This window comes from Martes martes (assembly GCF_963455335.1).
Source record: "Martes martes genome assembly, chromosome: 17".
NCBI classification, from domain to species: Eukaryota; Metazoa; Chordata; class Mammalia; order Carnivora; family Mustelidae; genus Martes; species Martes martes.
This window is the reverse complement of record NC_137905.1, coordinates 40,343,889-40,362,485: the sequence shown is the minus strand read 5'-3', so window position 1 is coordinate 40,362,485 and position 18,597 is coordinate 40,343,889. Positions and strand designations below refer to the sequence as shown.

General features: G+C 43.8%; 1 protein-coding gene across 1 annotated transcript in view; it reads right to left on the bottom strand.

The window, feature by feature from the left end:
- TDRD12 (tudor domain containing 12) overlaps positions 1 to 18,597 on the bottom strand; it is a gene marked incomplete at its 5' end in the record, with an annotated part of 65,524 nt that overhangs the window by 13,442 nt on the left and 33,485 nt on the right. Inside the window, 10 exons of the mRNA XM_080827968.1 lie at positions 6,168 to 6,267; positions 8,423 to 8,643; positions 8,778 to 8,917; positions 9,519 to 9,636; positions 10,690 to 10,818; positions 11,045 to 11,236; positions 12,837 to 12,964; positions 13,458 to 13,614; positions 15,126 to 15,311; positions 18,126 to 18,233. Of these exons, the coding sequence (XP_080684094.1) occupies positions 6,168 to 6,267; positions 8,423 to 8,643; positions 8,778 to 8,917; positions 9,519 to 9,636; positions 10,690 to 10,818; positions 11,045 to 11,236; positions 12,837 to 12,964; positions 13,458 to 13,614; positions 15,126 to 15,311; positions 18,126 to 18,233 (1,479 nt within the window). The remainder of the gene's footprint in view (positions 1 to 6,167; positions 6,268 to 8,422; positions 8,644 to 8,777; positions 8,918 to 9,518; positions 9,637 to 10,689; positions 10,819 to 11,044; positions 11,237 to 12,836; positions 12,965 to 13,457; positions 13,615 to 15,125; positions 15,312 to 18,125; positions 18,234 to 18,597) is intronic.

Genomic DNA, 18,597 nt, shown 5'->3' with positions numbered 1-18,597 from the left:
ACAAGAAAAGGACACAAAAACCAACTGCATTTTTTAAACAATCAGAAAATGAAGTTCAAAGAAAAGTAACATTAGCATCTAAAAACATGAAAGGCTAGGAATAAACTTAACATGGTAAGGACAAGATCAGTCTACTGAAAAGTAGAACACATTGCTTAGAAAAATTAAAGGTGACCTAGATACAAAATGACAGGTATACAATGTTAATGGATAAGACTCAGTATTGTTAAAATGTCAGTTCTTCCATATTAAACTATAGACTCAATGCAATGCCACTCAAAATCCCATCAGGCTTCTAAATACAAACTAGTAAGCTGATTCTAAAATTTTCTATGGATATGCAAAGGAATAGTCAATCAGAAGGATATTGAAGAGGATGAGCCAATTAGAAGATGTCCCTACCAGTCTCCAGGATTACTTATGAAGCTACAGGACTCAAGTCAATGTGTACCCCATAAGGGTAGACAAAGAGACCAAGAACTAGAATGAAGAATTCAGAATTTACAGATATGGTGTCTTAATTTACGTCAAAGGTGCCAAGGTAATTAAGGGGGAAATAAAGGTCTTTACAACAGATGGTGCTAGAGCAACCAAGTATCCATAAGGAAAAAACTTTCTCCTTACACACGCACAAAAATTAATCTGAGATCGATCATAGACCTAAATGCAAAACTATGTAACTTTTAGAATAAAAAAATAGGGAAGAATCTTTGCAACCTTAGGGTAGGCAAAGATTTCTTACAGCATGAAAAGCACAAAACGAAGAAGATGACGACTTCATTAAAATTAAAAACTTTTGCTTTTCAACTGAGGGAAAATATTTGCAATAGATCTGACAAAGCATATCCATAATCTACAAAGAACTCTTAAAACTCAACAAGACAACCCAAATTAAAAACTGGGCAGGAACTATAAAACAGAGTTTATAATGCAGATACAAAGGGCTAAATAAGCCATGAAAAGAGGCCCAAGATTCCTTATCGTCAGAGAAATGCAAATAAATATCCCTGCAAATGCTACAGGGTGGCAAAAAGTAAAGACCAAGAATATCACATGTTGAGAACGTGGACCTCCGGAACTCTCATATGCAGCACTGGGGAGACTGTAAAATGGCACAAACTGTTGGGCAGATTCTTAGACACACACACACACACACACACACACACACACACACACTCTCACTCTCCGACACAGCATTTCCACTACATCTCACCCAAGAGAAATGAAGCCGTTGGTCGAAAAAGACTTGTAACACAAGACATTCAGAGCGGCCAGAAACTGCAAACAACCCAAATGTCCATCCACTCGCGAACAGACAGCCAAACCACGGCACGTGCATGTAATGGGATCCTGCTCAACACAAGACAGACAACACAGGTGAATAACAGAAATCAGACTCAAACGACAACATACTGTATGATTCCATTAATATGAAAATCTAGTAGACAAAGCTCTAGTGGCAGAAAGCAGGTCCAGTGGCTGCCGGGAGTGGGGGGTGGTATGAGGACTGACTGCAAGGGACCAGGAGACACCTTTTTGGGGTCATGAAAATGTTTGTATCTTCATTGTGGTATTTACATGATTGTATGTATTTACCAAAACTCAACAAATTATACACTTCTAAATAGTGACTTTTATTGTATGCAAACTGTACCTCAATATAGCCAATCAGAAGTGGGAGTCTGATTCGACAGGGTCTGGGACGGTGGCCGCGGTGAAGTGTCACATGTTTTGACTCTCTCTGAATCTCCAAAGACAAAGCAATGAGACCGTAAGACCAAACACCAGGGATATACTCTGCAATGGAACTGATAAAATTACCCACAGATCCCCAAATAAAAGCAGATGAAGAAGATACCAAAAGAGAAAATCTAGGGGACCTTGGGTTTTGTGATGACCCTGTGGACAGGCCAAAAGCATGATCCATGAAAGAAACAACTGGAAAGCTGGACGTCATTAAAATTAAAAACTTCTGCTCCATAAAATTAACAAGTCAGGAAATGACAGATGCTGGCGAGGATGTGGAGAAAGGGGGACCGTCCTATACTGCTTGTGGGAATGCAAGCTGGTGCAACCACTCTGGAAAACAGCATGGAGGTTCCTCAAAAAGTTGAAAATAAAACTACCCTATGACCCAGCAATCGCACTACTGGGTATTTACCCTAAAGATACAAACGTAGTGATCCGAAGGGGCACGTGCACCCGAATGTTTATAGCAGCAATGTCCACAATAGCCAAACTATGGAAAGAACCCAGATGTCCATCAACAGATGAATGGATAAAGAAGATGCGGTATATATACACAATGGAATACTATACAGCCATCAAAGAAATGAAATCTTGCCATTTGCGACGACGTGGATGGAACTAGAGAGTATCATGCTTAATGAAATAAGTCAATCGGAGAAAGACAACTATCATATGATCTCCCTGATATGAGGAAGTGGAGATACAACATGGGGGGCTTGAGGGGTAGGAAAAGAATAAATGAAACAAGATGGGATTGGGAGGGAGACAAACCATAAGAGACTCTTAATCTCACCAAACAAACAGAGGGTTGCAGCGGCGAGGGAGGTAGGGATAGGGTGGTGGGGTTATGGACATTAGGGAGGGTATGTGCTACGGTGAGTGCTGTGAAGTGTGTAAACCCGGAGATTCACAGACCTGTACCCCTGGGGATAAAAATACATTATATGTTCATAAAAAAATAAAAATTAAAAATTAAAAAAAAAAGAATCATTAAGGGGGGTACACTCAGGTCATAAGAAACTTTGTATGTGATAGCTTCAATGCTGAGATTTTACCCTCTCAATCAGAGGCCAGCAAACTACAACCCATGGGCCAAATATGGCCCACCATCTGTCTTTGTAAATAAAGGTTTATATGCACGCAAAAAAAAAAAAAAAAACAAACAAAAAACCAACAACAACTTCTGCTCCACAGAAGAATATAGTGAGAACAAAAAGACAAGCCACAGACTGGGAGAAAATTTTTGCACAACATATTTCTGATAAAGGATTGGTGTCCAAAATCTACAAAGAACCCTTCAAACTCAACAATAAGAAAACAGACAACCCAATTAAAACATGGGCAAAAAAACCTGAACAGACCACTCACCAAAGAAGACAAAAGGGTGACAAGCACATGAAAAGATTCCCAGCATCAGCAGGGAATTTAAAACAATGAGACACCCCTAAAAATCCAAAGCACTGACCACATCAAATACTGGCGAGGCCTGGGGTGATGGGAGCCCTCACTCTCTGCTGGCTGGAACGCAAACGGTGCCGCCAAAACAGGCTTCCATACGAGCCAACAATCACACTTCCTGGTATCACCCAAGTGAGTTGAAAACTCATGTGTCCACAGAAACCTCCACACGAATATTTCTCCTAGCCTTATTCATAACTGCCAAAACTCGGAAGGAACCAAGACATCCTTCAATAGGTGAATGATCAACTGGTCTATTCAGTCTTTTCAGCAATAAAAAATGACCCAAAAAGACACAAGACGACGTGGAGGAACCTCAAATGCATATTACTAAGTGAGAGAAGCCAGTTTGAAAAACCCACGTATTGTATAATTCCAACTACATGACATTCTGGAAAAGGCTTTACAGTGGTTAAGTGTCGGTGATTACCAGTTCTGGGGAAGAGGGGAAGGGTGGAGCATGGGGGACTTTCAAGCAGTGTTAAGAATTATGTGATACCATCATGGTGGACAGGTGTCACTACCCATGTGGCAAAATCTCCAGAATGTGCACTACAGGGAGTAAATCTCAATGTAAACTATAGACTTTAGTTAAAAATAACATATCAAGGGGTGCCTGGGTGGCTCAGTGGGTTAAAGCCTCTGGTCATGAACCCAGGATCCTGGGATTGAGCCCTGCATCGGGCTCTCTGCTCAGCGGGGAGCCTGCTTCCTCCTCTCTCTGTGCCTGCCTCTCTGCCTACTTGTGATCTCTTTCAAATAAATAAATAAAATCTTTAAAAAAAATAACGTATCAATATTGGCTCATCAAATGTCACACGTGCACTACACTAATGCAAGAAGTTAATAATAGGAAGAACTTTTGTGGGGGGGGTGGTAGAGGGAACTCTGTATTTTTTGTTCAATTCTTCTATAAACCTAAACTGTTCTGAAAAAAAATATCAGGGGCACCTGGGTGGCTCAGTGGGTTAAGCCTCTACCTTCAGCTCAGGTCATGAACCCAGGGTCCTGGGATCGAGCCCCGCATCGGGCTCTCTGCTCGGCAGGGAGCCTGCTTCCCCCTCTCTCTCTCTGCCTACCTCTCTGCCTACTTGTGATCTCTCTCTGTGTCAAATAAATAAATAAAATCTTAAAAAAAAAAAAAAGAAAAAGAAAATAGATGCAGGAAATTTTTAAAAATATACAAATAAATATCAATTAATTTAAACAACAACAATAACAAAATAGCAGATGAATAAAACCCAGCCAGATCACAAAGCCTGCATGGTGTCACTCTCTGACGGACCCAAACACAGGAGAAGTCCATGAGCAGCAACAAGCACTCACTAGAAATATGGGGCTGGGGTTGGGGGGAGAAGGGGGCAGTGGGACAAGAGCAGCTGAGCCTGGAGGCTTTCATCCACTCCAACAGTGGGCGAAGCCTGGAGCCTTGTGGAGTCTCAGAACCATCCACCCAAAGACACCAGAGATGAGGGAAGAGAGGGGTCAGACACAAGTGGGGGAGGGAAACAGGACCAGAAGATCTTAACAATCTCAGAAACTAGGTCTCCTACTTTTTTAATAAGAAACAACAGGAATGAGAATTCTGAAATTAATTAAAAGTCACCCTGACCCACATCTCCTCCTAAAATTTAAGGAAAATATATTTTATCTAAAAAGATCCATAATGGGACGCCTGGGTGGCTCAGTCAGTTGAGCCACTGTCTTTGGTCCGGGTCATGATCCCAGAGTCCTGGGATCGAGTGCCACATGGAGCTCCTTACTTGGTGGGAGCCTGCTTCTCCCTCTGCCTGCTCTGCCCGCCACTCCCCCTGCTTGTGCACACTCTCTCGCTGACAATAAATAAATAAAATCTTTAAAAAGAGCCATAGCAAAGTATCAAAGTCAAATCCCAGATTAAATCATAACAAAAAAGAGAACAAGGAGAGTAACGATCCCTACAGATAATGAGAGTCACTAGAAAAGATGTAACCACAAGACAGACCAAAACTGTACCTTTCCATTTCAAAACAAGCTACCTTTCTTCTCGTTAATTAAGAAAATAATGGGACACACGGCTGGCTCAGTCAGTGGAGCATAGGACTCTTGACCTCAGGGTTGTGAGTTCAAGCCTCATGTTGGGTGTAGAGATTACTTAAAATCTTAAAAAATAATATGTAAGACACATATATGATATGATATGTACAAAACAGTAATATAAATTTTTAAAAACTCTGAAATGAGGTGACAGAACAAAGGAGAGAGAACAGTGCAAATGAGAACAGCTCTGCCTGAGGGGAAAGAGAAGGCAGAAAGGAGAACAATCTTGGACTCAAGAAGAAAGGAAGTAGGATTAAAAAGGATTCAAAAGAAAGTGACACTCTTAACTTAGCAATTTTATCTGCATTTCAGAAATTTCCTCAAAGGAATAATCATGGATGTTGTGAAAAGATGTGTGTGCTCTCACTGCAGTATTTTTAGTGGTCCCCATCCCCAGATGAAAATAACTTTCTGAAACTCTAACTACAAAACCCTTTAACTGCTGAAGTATTTATCTATTTTCCCAATTTGACCTTGCTTTTCTAAGTAAACTGGGGTCTTAAAATAAGGCACCTTATAAAGATCCAAGGCCTACTGTCAGATCAATGGTGGTTCATTAAGAGCGTCATTATGGTTCTGCTGCTTAAGAATGAAGCATGTTCAGGGGCGCCTACGTGTTCAGTCAGTTGAGTGTCTGACTCTTGGTTTTGGCTCAGGTCATGATCTCAGGGTTCTGGGACTGATCCCTGTGTCAGGCTCCACACTCACTGGGGGGGGGACTGTTTGAGGATTCTCTCTCCCTCTCCCTCTGCCTTGCCACCCCATGCTCACATGCTCGCACCCTTGCTCTATCAGATAAATAGAGCAATCTAAAAGAAAAAGAATGAAATACATTCATTAAAATGACCATTTATCATTGAACAGAGTGCAGAAGAACTTACTTTGATGTATCCAAATGTTGGTAGGGCTTGGTTCGATAACTTTCTTGGCATGTCTATTTCTGGATTAACGTGGTGTCTATCAGGACAGATCCTTTTGTCTCTGAAAAAAAAAAAAAGCAACTGGATTTTAAAAACAAAAATAAGGCAATAATTTTTAACACGAATTTTAAACTATTCTTCAGGAAAATGAATCTATAATTGAAATCAGAGGACCTTCATTCTAAATAATTTAAAGTAACCATATTAAATAATTCGATGACACAACATGCACATTAGTGAAAAGAGATCCTAAAATTTAATTAACACGAAATAAAGAGTTACTATATTATTTCTCTAGACATTCTGTAAATGAACAAAATGTACTTGAAAACAGACTCTGAATCAGAAATTTATCACAACAACCCCAAACAAAGGCTATTAATTAACATCTAAACCAGAAGTCATTCTGTAACCCAAACTGAGAAATAAAGCTTTGGTTTCAGAAGTGAATAGCATAACAGTATATGTTAATAAAAATATTAAAAAACTTTTTAAAAAAGTCAATAGCAGAATCAAAATCACTACTAATAACCTCTTTAATGTACCATAGTTCAAAAAGTTCATGTCAATAGTTATCGTAAGATGAAACTCAATGTACTCGATACACATCAGACATCTCCTACCCAGTCCCCGCGATCACTGATCAAGTATTGGCATCATGTTTGCATCAGTGAGAAGGCCCCCATGACTGCCAATATCCACGCTCTCCAAACTGATTTACAGCATCAACACACGTGCTCTCAAAAGCCAGGTAATGTTTCTGAGGAAACTGACAAGCCTATTTCAAAATGTACGTGGAGATGCCGCTGACTTAAATAGCCAAAACAACCTAGATGAAGAGCGAAGTTGAAGAACTCACATACCAGCTTCCAGGACTCACTAGAATACAAGCTACAGTGAGAAAACGCAGTACCAGCGTAAGGACAAAGAGACCAATAGAACACAGATGTCCAAAAGTGGACCACACACTATCATCTGGTTTATGTCAAACGTACCAATTCAGGGAGAACGCAGAGACGTTTTAAATAAAGGATACCGGAACAAGTGACTATCCACACAGGAAAAAGTAATCCTTGCCCCGCATTCTCACACTCTACACAAACATTAACTCACCCTAGATTACACACTTAAGTGTGAAAACAGTCTATAAAACTTCCAGAAGAAAATACAGAAGAGTGTCTTCATGACCTAGAGATCAGCAAATATTTCTCACCTAAGGACACAAAATAACAGCAACCAGAATATACTTCATCAAAATTAAAAGGTCTGTTCATCAAAAGACTCATAAGAGTGAAAAGGCAAGCCGTGAACTGGGAAGAGATCTTCTCACGGCACACCTCTGACAAAGCAGTTTTATCTAGAACGAATAAAGTACGCCAACAAACCAGGAAGAAAAAGGGTAACACCCAATAATTTCAAAAATGGGCAAAAGACCTGAACAAGCACTTTTTTTTTTTTTTGAACAAGCACTTTAAAGAGGATGGTCAAATAACCCACAGGCATGTGAAAAAACACTCATTATTATATTAATTACTCGGGAAACAGATGGAAACCACGGTGTGCCACTATACCCCCAGGACCACTCTGTCAGGGAGGGTGTGGAGCCAAGCATCTCTGTCACCCGCTGCTGATGGGACTGTGAAACAGTCACACACCTCCGAAAGGTTACATGTGTGCTCACCCTGTGGCACAGCAACCCCACAGCAAAGTCTACACCCCAAGGAAACAGGTGTACATTTCCACAAAAAAACACAGCAGCTTCATCTGTAATAGCCAAAAGCTGGAAACAATTCACAGGCCCATCAACGGAGACTGGAAACATACACTGTGCTCTATGTATGCGCCACTAAGTAGACAGGTAAATTAATCGATCCAAAGCACATAGGACCATAGAGGAATGTCGCAGACAGTAAGTTGAACGAACAACTCCATTCACATAATGTTGGGAAATGAGCAAAGTTCATCAGCATGGATAGATAGTGGGGGGCAGTTACTTCTGGGGGGGCAGACTGGGAAGGAGTCCCCTAGAGGTGGGCAGCAGTGTACATCCTGTGTACACACGGAAAGGTCATCCAGCAATATAACTATCACTGTGCCCTTTACTGTACATTCCAATTTTTAAAATTAACATATAATGTATTATTTGCCCCAGGGGTACAGGTCTGTGAATCATCAGGCTTGTTACCTTCCAGTTTTTTAAAAAATGACTGGCTTACTTGCAAAAACCAAACGCCTTAAGAGATGGACAGAGAGGCCTTCTGGCTTTTTTATCTTCCTTGGCTTCCAGAACCCCTGCAGTAAACTCATACAGCTCCGACGGAATCTTGGCATCTGCCCGCTCCAGGTAGCGCAGGATGCCGACCGCGTGGCACGCGTTCCTCTCCGTCAGCAGCAAGACGGATTTGGTCTTCTTATCCGCCTGTTCTGCAGGAGAACCCTTAAAATCGGGGGGTGAATAAAAGCAACAGGTCATCCACCCCAGACTAAATGACAAAACTTTGTGGATTCTGAATTTGTCATTGCTCAGAAAATACCAGCAGAATATTTAAAGATCATGAAAGTTCATCAAACCTGCTCGACAGAACTCTGAAAATGATCCGACATGCAGTACAGGCGTCCACCAAAAATTTTGGGGGAGGAAGGAAAGCTGAAGTGAATCACGCACGTGGCGTCGGTGATGGCCAAGAGCGGTATGCAGTCATCCGTCAAGGCTGGACAGAAGGGTCTGAGAGTCACAAAGGAGGCTACGGTCTTCCCGCACTTACTACAGAGCAATTCCAGGAACCGGACTTCCACACAGTTCCCTACTGCATCTCACTTTTTAGATGCCAACAAACTTCTTCCTCATTTTTTTTCCCCAGAACACCACAGCCCAGTGATGAGGTTCCAGAGAAAAGTGGCCTCCCTAATTTTAGCTTGGAAAATGCTTCTTTCTATGACAAATCTAGGCTGTCCATCAATCTTTCACTTCTTTTATACATTCTGACTTTTCGATCTCTAAGACTGCACTTTACAACCATCTGTGACAGATTTCATCCAAGGTACACACACGTTCACGTTCCAGCTGGAACCCCGGGGCGAAGGCCTACACTCACGGCTGCTACACTCAGAGGTCCGCAGGCCCCTGCCTTTGCCTCAACACCAAAATCTTGGCAGAGCTTAACCTTCATTGTGAAATTAACATTACTAATAAATTATCAGTAAATCTGGGAAATGATGAGAAATTTGGACATGAGCTATACAAACAAACGGAAGACATGATTCCTATTAGCTCAGCCTTCTCTAAATGGAAGTAGAAATTAAAATACTTACCTAAGACAATGTGAGAGCCAGAACTTAACTTCTTCTTCCACTGTTCTAAAACACTTTTTAAATTAAAAACCACTTCTTTATGCATTTTCAAGCAAAATATCGAACTGCTTTCTACTACCTAAAGATGAAACCAAATACGCCAGTTCACAGTCAGGAACATAAGCTTGAAATTAATTGTTCCATCAACAATTATCAGTATAAAACATTTAAAATTATCTGCAATGGTATTACCTCATTGACTGACAACTTTTAAGAACAAGATGATTGTAAACGGAAACAAATATATTTCTGAATTTCTATAGTTTGTTTCTAAACACTTGCTCAAATGAAACCAACATTTTGCTACAACCGTTTTCCTTCCTTTCCAAATAACGCGTGTACCCACACACATGTGTATGCATTCGCATGCACACACACACCCAACTTACGTGCCAGCACGCCCCAGGCAGTCCCAATACCTCCGCTTCATCATCGCTGAAAGGTGGCTGTACTACTGATTTATATATTTTTAATTTTTTTGTAGAATCTTTTTTTCAAAAGATTTATTTGAGACAGAGAGCGTGCACACATGTTGGCGGTGAGGGGGAGGGGGCAGAGGGACAGAGAGAATCTCACGCAGACTCCCCGGGAGCGTGGAGACTGACGCGGGGCTCGATCTCAGGACCCTGAGGTCAAGACCTGAGCCAAAACCAAGAGCTGGGAGCCTAACTGACTGCACCCCCCAGGAGGCCCTGATTCTTACATTTTAATTTGTATTTGGCTTCATTTCTACATTTTACTATCCATGCAGATTTAGATTATTTAAACAAATCTGTCACCAGCTTAGTGGCTTTTCTGGCCACACGATCTATCTCTTGGTGTTACTGTCTCTATGTTTTTAAACAGAGGATACAGAAGTCGCTGGCATTTCTTTATGAATGGGATCAATTCAGTGACAAAACACAAGGTACTGGCCTCCTTGGGGAGCACCTGCTTGGCTGCCCCCTCGAGGACAGGCCTCCCGCTGTCCTGTCTCATTGCCATGCAAACTCCACAGCCCCGGCCTCTTCTGACTGGCAATCAACTGCTAACATCTTACCCCCTATCAAATACTTAACTACTGGTAATTCTCTGATGATTTCGAGATTCCATCATGGTTTAAACAAGCAGTAAGGACACTGTATGGGCTCACCTTACACACGGTTTCTGTTTCAGTTACAGAACCAGTGAAGATCAAGGTCTTTTGTGCTTGACTTGGAATGAAATCTAGAGTCTGCAGTAAAGTAGAGGTTTTTTCACATTCTAGGCAAAGGTGCACTACCTGGTGATGAAATACAGCAACAACGTGGTTTTAAAAACACATTCAAGGTGCACCAGTTTCACTTTTCATCAGTAAGTGAGATCTTAACAGGAAAGTGTACAGAAAATCAATATGAGATTATTGTGCATGAGATTAAAGCTGTACTATTTTAGGAGGCGGCCATGAAACCAAGGCTCCTGGCTTGTGTTCATCAGCCCCCACCTCCCATTCACCCACGAGCCTGTACCTGCTGGACGCTGCCGTAGAGAGCAGCCTCTTCCATGGCTGTGACCACAATGTAGGGGTCGTTCATGAACTCCTTAACCAATTGCTCTATGTGTCCGCTCCAGTGAACGCCCACGGCAACAATCTGATGTGGTGCAGATTCCCTTTCTTCAATGTCAATATTTTTTTTTAAGTTATCTAGTATAGCAAACATCTAAAAAAATTAGTAGAATTAATTCCACTTTTATTTCAGAAGGGGATAATAACTGGTTGACAGAACATGACCGGTAAAGAATTGTACACTTTCTGTTGTCAGAGTGGGGGAAGGCCTTTTCAAACAAAAGAGAAAAAGTAAAAGGAGAGAATGTTAAATATAAACACAATAAAACACAAACAATATCTGGGTGAATGTGTAACATATATAACGAAGCATTAACATCCTTATATTAAAAAGGTCTACAAATAAGCTACAAAAAGATGATCCTGCCAACAGAAAATAAGCAAAGAAAATGAACACGCTGCCCAGAGAAGAACTGTACAAGTGGCCAGTACGAACGCTCGGCTTGACAAGTAATCAAGGAAATACATGAAGCTCACGCGAGATGCCATGTTTAACAAGCCGACTGAAAACGAGAGCTGGCCTAAGGCTTTCCCCTGCCCGGGGCGTGGGGTGTGGGGCGTGGCAGCGCGCTGTCCATGGGGGTCTCTGCTTTCAGAAAGGCAACTGCACAGTGCGGTATACTGGATATTAGCTTTGTAAATCAGAACTGAGGCTTTAGAGACATTCACAAACCCTGCAGAGGCCCACACAGTCGGTAAGCGACAAAGCCTGGACTTGAACCTGGGGACATCACTGCTGCCAAATGAAATGCTTGTGGTCATCCTGTTACACTGCGCCCAAGAAACGCCTTCCTGGAAGAGTTCATAGTCTGTGATCCATTAATCCCCTCCTAGAAATATACCCTAAGGGAAATGTGCAAAAAAGACCTATGTTCTTTAGAGACACACATGCAAACGATGCTAAATGTCCAAAAATCAGACCATTTAAAAAAATTATGTTATGCCCACATGCCTGTGGCCAGTGAAGAATCACACTGCAGGACACCACTTACTGAAAAATGCAAGTTATAAGCCAGCCATAAAATAAGGCCTGATGTTGTTAGTTCTGCAGATCAACTGGAATTATAAATGGGATTTATAATTATAAATTATAACAGGAATTACAAACAGGGATTATTCCAAAACAGGAACAGTGATTACCTCCAAGGGTAACACAATGCATGCTGGGGCTTTTCAGGTATTTTTCTCTATACCCCAAATTTTCTAGAATAAAACTTATTGCTTCCATAATCATAAAAATATCAGTACTTTAGAAAACCTCACCAGAAAATGTTTGCTCTTCAAGGAGAACTTTAAAATTTGGGAAGAGGAGGGATGCTCGGTGGCTCAGTCGTTAAGCACCTGCCTTTGGCTCAGGTCATGATCCCGGGGTTGTGGGATCGAGCCCGTCAGGTGCCCCGGTCAGCGAGGAGCCTGCTTCTCCCTCTCCTCCCCACTCACTCATGCTCTCACTATCTCTGTCACTCACTCTCTCTCAAATAAATAAAGAAAATCTTAAAAAAAAATTGGGGAAGGAAATTTCAAACAAACTCTCTTCAAATTATAAAAGTTAAATGGAAAATCTTTCAAGATTAACTGGCTTTTTCCCCCTCCAATAAACAAGTCCTCTCCTGATTCCTAAAAGCAGATAAGCCCTCAGTCACATATACGCTTATTTCTGAGTGATGATGACTTCGGATGGATGCCACACTTACCTCCTCACTAGCTTCAGAGAACAGCACCTCTACCTCATCCAAGATGAGATGACAGAGTCTAAGAAATAACAAGCTCTGGTATCTGAGAAGTCTCAGGAGGCTGTGGGGTGTCGTAACAATGATCTCACCTACATTTGGAAAGAGAAGATGATGAACATTCAGGTTTTCCATAGGTTTTCCCTCACACTTCCTTTGCTAAGATGCCACATTCTTCTAGACCTGTGGTCTAATGGTGCACAAAGCGGTTTTTCTTGCTGGGGGGGTGGGGGTGCAGCCTGCCCGTTCAGGCCAACACCTGTCCTTATCTAACACCTGGGCTCCCACCAGTGTTTGTTCTCCTGAAAGGCAGGGGTGGGGGCTCGGTTGACATCTAATGAACAGGAGGTTATTCGACAAACAGTGGGTAAAGGAGATCATGGCGTTTTCTCAGTGGAACGGCTGTGAGCCAAGGTCCAACCTTCATCCTTCTGTGCCCACCCGTAAGGGACAGTGAGGTCCCACCTGTAGCGGGACAGGTGACACCATCGCACAAGTCCGTGTCCCGGTCAGCAGCGGTGCCTGCCTGGCAGGCCTCCACTGCCCTCTGCAGGGAAAACCAAACAGTTTGGAAAGGATGCTTACAGCCCCTTGGGAGCTTCATGTTTTTGGCTTCATCTTTGTGGAGTCCGATTGTTAACAACATGGGATGAAGAGGCCTGGAGGACGTGCTATAGTCTTCCAGTAATTCAAAAATAAACTGAGCCTTTTTCCACCCAGGGCACACGATGACTGCCAGAGGCTGCAAAGACAAATTCACATAATTTGGGGCAAAAGTTAGGAATTGAACCTAGTGTATGCTGAAGCATGCAGACCATCTCCTGGCACAGGGGAAGCACTACCTAACTCGTTTGCTATCGTCATTATCCTGGAGGTCAGAAAAGATATAATTTCATTAGAATGGATTTAGACACACGGACTCAGATTCTTCTAGGGCTTACACCAAGCCTTTCATAAATATTAATTCATTGCGTCTTTAAAAGACTCTCACAGGGTAGGACCTATTATCACCTCACGTCACAGATGCGGGGTGTGAGGCATAGAGAGGTGAAGTCAGTTGCCACACAGCTAACAGCTGGGAGCAACAGGATCTCAACCAGGCAGTCTGGCTCCAGGGCTCCTGCTCCCAGGGACCAGGTGAATTAACTGCCTCCTGAAAGGGGCTTTAGAAAAGGGCATCACTTCCTTAGGGGGTATCTGAGGGCGGACCGTACACTGTTATCTCCTGAGGGCACACGGCGTGCCACACACCCTCCCGGACACATGCCCCCGATGGGCTGCAGACCAGAACAAGTCTCCCCTCTCCTGCATGCAGATCCAGGTGGGCACCGGCTTCCGGGCACCGGGCCTAACAGCAGGCGGACCACAAGGATGTGGAGAAAGCAGAGGACACAAGAGGTAAGACCCGGACATCATTTCTGGCCCAGCCCCTGTTCTATCCCAACACAAGCAGCAGCTGGTCCACGAGGGGTCGGCTGCTCACTGAGGGATGGAGATGGGAGATCAGTACACAATAACCCAGCCGACCCAGATTTCCAAAGGGCAAGCATTAAAACCACACGGCAGGAGGAGGAAAAGGAGCATCTCTCCCACACGCGATGCTCTCTTTTCTTCCTACGATCTGGCACCTGATGAAGATGGAGCTGTCCACACCGTGTCCTCTGACACACGTCTGAGACACGTGGTTCGCCTGACAGCCCACACCCCGCAGAGCAGGGCTCGCCACCCCACCATCACCTGACCCCACATCCCACTGCTCTCCTTTCCGGCACCCTTCACGACTCCCTGCAGACTCCCGCACAGAGAAAGAATAAAGTAGGGTTTGACAACAGTGTGGGCTGCTGTGAAATAATTAAAAGAATGGGGGACACAACGACAGAAAAATCTAAATTCTAATCCCACCTCATCTCACCTGTCAGATGAAGTTAATTTTCTCATCTATGAAACAACGAAAACCGTACACGGCCTAACCATCTCCCAGGGTGACTGTCACAAAGGACTTATATCAGTAGAAGAAGCTTATAAGCTACATATTCATCCCAAATGCCAGAAACCTCTGGGCTCAACTGATGGCCACAAAGGGGGCCCAGGGGGAGAATCAGTGTCAGAGAATCAATGAGTCTGGTAAGTTCCTGTCTTGTCATGGAAACCAAATGAGTAATGGAAGCCAAACTTCACCAAAGGTTCAGCATAAAATTTAAAGATAAATATTTAGGCCACGCTGTTGTGGAAATAAGACAGTCTTCAACTTACTCCGTTTCTGCTTGGTAAAGACTTGTAGCAGCCCCCCGTCTGCAGAATTGTAAGCACTGGTGGGAGGTAGAGCAGGGGATTGTTTCCACAGTGAGAGATGACCACCACGTCACAGCCCCGGGCTATGGGTGGCCAAGAGTAGGATTCCGTGTGGCTGGGTCCCGGGAACCTGTTTCTCTGAAGAGCCTGCAAAACAGCCCCCCAAAAAGCACGAATGAAGCACAGGAAACTAACACAAGCCCCATCTCTTTGTTCACCTCCCCTCCCACCCCAACAGCCACTACACACGGCTTATTCTGGTATTTTCTAAGACCTCACTTGACAAGCCCCTGCGTCTCTTCTCAGCACCAAACTCCTGCCCTAAGACGCTTGCTTTACTAGGCTCCAAATTAAAACCAGGTGCCTAGAGCTCACCAGAGCAAGGACGTGGCTCCTCCCAATAATCTGTGAGTACATCAGGCTTTACTTACAAAGCTGGGTTTTTTTAAACATGCCTTTATTGGGGAGCTTGGCTGGCTCAGTCAGAGGAGCGTTCAACTCTTCATCTCGGGGTTGTAAGTTGGAGCCCCACACTGGGTGTAGGGATTGCTTAAATAAACTTTTAAAAAAAAAAGTGCCTTTATTTTTCTATGTAATGGTCACTAAAACCTCCAAGTGTGGCAACAGAAAGAGTTCTCCAGCCACACTTGACCCTACGTTCCAAGAGGCTGAACTCATGTGCACAATTTGTGCGTGACGTCCTCGTCCCCCAGCCCTGACCCCCAGGAGCGGTGCAGACCACCGACTGGGTGTCCCTCATGCAGCCATCACCCTGTGGCCTCCCGGCACTGCCCTGCTGTCTGTAAGACCGGTCATCCTTCCTGGCTGACAGTCTTGCTCTGGTGGGGAACATACTTCTGGAGCGTCCTTCTTGAGTCAATTCTTAAGAGGCTCTTACGTGTCTGAAAACGTTTCATTGCTAGTTTCCAGTGGACATCAAGATTGTAAAGAACTTTTCACCAGAAAGTCGGAATCGGCGCCCCTCTGGTGTTACCAAAGGCAAGCCTGAAGCCATTTGCGCCCTGGGAAGCGGCCCCCGATTGGATGCTTCACAGTTGAGCACCTGCGATCCTGCCCCGTCGCTGTGCTGGGCTCGTGGGAGGGGAACTCTCCTAACTTGGACAGTCCTTCCATGAGGACTGGAAATCACTTGTGTGTTGCTCTTATAATTTTCTGCCCACTTCCGCTGCTCTTAGTAAAAAATCCCCACTTTAGGGACTGGACCTTGAAATGACCCTCAAATTGTTTCCCCCTATTTCCATCTCGTCTTTTTGCTCTACTTTCTGATAGTTTCCATTTTCTCCCTCCAATCTGCTGGTTGGTTTCTAGCTCGACAGCATTCTGAATTTCCAAGGACTATTTTTATCCTCTGGGCCTTTTTTATAACACCCAGTTACTATTTATAAGTACTGTTAATACTTATCTCTGAAGGTATTTATTTTGTAGCATTATCTTTCTTTTTTTTAAGATATTATTTATTTGTCAGAGAGCACAGGCAAGGGGGCGGCAGGCACAACAGGCAGAGAGAGAAGCAGGCTCCCCGCTGAGCAAGGAGCCCTATGTGGGACTTGATCCCAGGACCCGGGGCTCATGACCTAGCCAAAGGCAGCAGCTTAATCAACTGAGCCACCCAGGTGTCCTGCGTTATCTTCTTTCTACTGCTTACACTGTTTCCTTCAGGGTTTTATTTTGGTCTTTTTTTTTTTTTTAATGCTTTTATTTTCTTTTTAGGTGGGAGCTTTCATCAAACGTCTAAGAATCTCTCACGTCTGTCTGCAGGGAGGAGGCCCACTAAAAGCGGCCTGGAAGAAGCATGGCCAGCGAAGAGCTCGGCACTGTGAGTGCTGCACCCCTAGAGGAAGCCAGGGCAGTGAGCAGGTGTCTTCACTGGAAGAATTCATCCAAAGGGCATTCCTGGGGTCATTTGGTTCCTTCAGAAAGATCTTCCTTCCCGAGAGGCTGACTGTGGATGCTCGGGAAGAGGGAAGTTCAGAGCCCCCTACTTCTCCTTCCTCTACTAGTCAGCCACACTCTGCTGCCTGTTTTCCATCTTCCGAAAGCCTGTGGAAATTTCTAGGCCATTAAAGATTTTGTTCTCATTCAATTCATCTTCATGGACTCAGCTTTCTTTTTTTTTGTTTTTTTTTTCTGAATCAAGAAGGAAATAGATAAGCATGCATGATCAATTTACTAACTGAAATGGCAGGTCTCAAAAGCAGTTTTTTTTTTAAAGATTTTATTTATTTGACAGAGATCACAAGTAGGCAGAGAAGCAGGCAGAGAGAGAGGAGGAAGCAGGCTCCCTGCTGAGCAGAGAGCCTGACTCAGGGCTCAATCTCAGGACCCTGGGATCATGACCTGAGCCGAAGGCAGAGGCTTTAACCCACTGAGCCACCCAGGCGCCCCTCGAAAGCAGTTTTGAGAAGAACACTTGGAAATACAGCATAACTGCCCTGGCAAGTTGTTGCCCCTTATAAGCCTCTTTCCAGAGACGCATCTGAAAACTTATCTCAGAAAAGCATGAAGAGGGGCACCTGGGTGGCTCAGTGGGTTAAAGCCTCTGCCTTCGGCTCAGGTCATGATCTCATGGTCCTGGGATCGAAACCCACATCGGGCTCTCTGCTCAGCAGGGAGCGTGCTTTGCCCACCCCCCCCCCAATTGTCTGCCTCTGCCTACTTCTGATCTCTGTCAAATAAATAAAATCTTAAAAAAAAAAAAAAAAGAAAGAAAGAAAAGCATGAAGTGGTTTGTGCCATACAGTGGTTTCTCCAAAGAAATATTATTCACTTATAGGAAGTTAACCTGAAGAACACATGAGAACTTAATAACAAAAACTTAACAGAGGATTTCAAAGGCCAAGAAATGACTCAAGTGCAGCCTTGGAAGGGTTTCCTAAAAATCCTCCTGTGTTACAACAGGTGAGCATTCCTCCAGGAGCCCACCTTCAGGAGCACTTTTACCTTTCTCAGGTCTGCCGAAAGCGGCGCCGTGTGCATGGTCAAGCAAGGCTCGATCTTGTTCCGGAGCACGGCCAAGGGTTGCTGGGAGCCGGACCGCAGCCTCTGCAGCTGAGACAGCACGCCTGCCTGTTATACGCCTGCTGGCAGACACCCCGTCCCTGTCACACACACACCCCCCCCAACCCTGCCAGTGCAGGAAGTCAACCACTTTGGGCAAAGGAAGGACAGCTGAGGTATATATGCTCATCAAAACCCACCCAAACTACCAAAATGAAAGGAAGAGCACCTACTAACCCCCACCCCTGCCAAATAATAACAATGTCTCTAAAACAATAATTCACTGGAGAATCTCTAAAAGGGTGTCTTCTTCAGGGAGAGACCCCACCTAAGGGGGTTTCTCTTCTAATCTCAAATCCAGACGAGGAAGGAGAGGGATTGAAAGAGTAAAGAGCTGTCATGGATTTTTATTTTT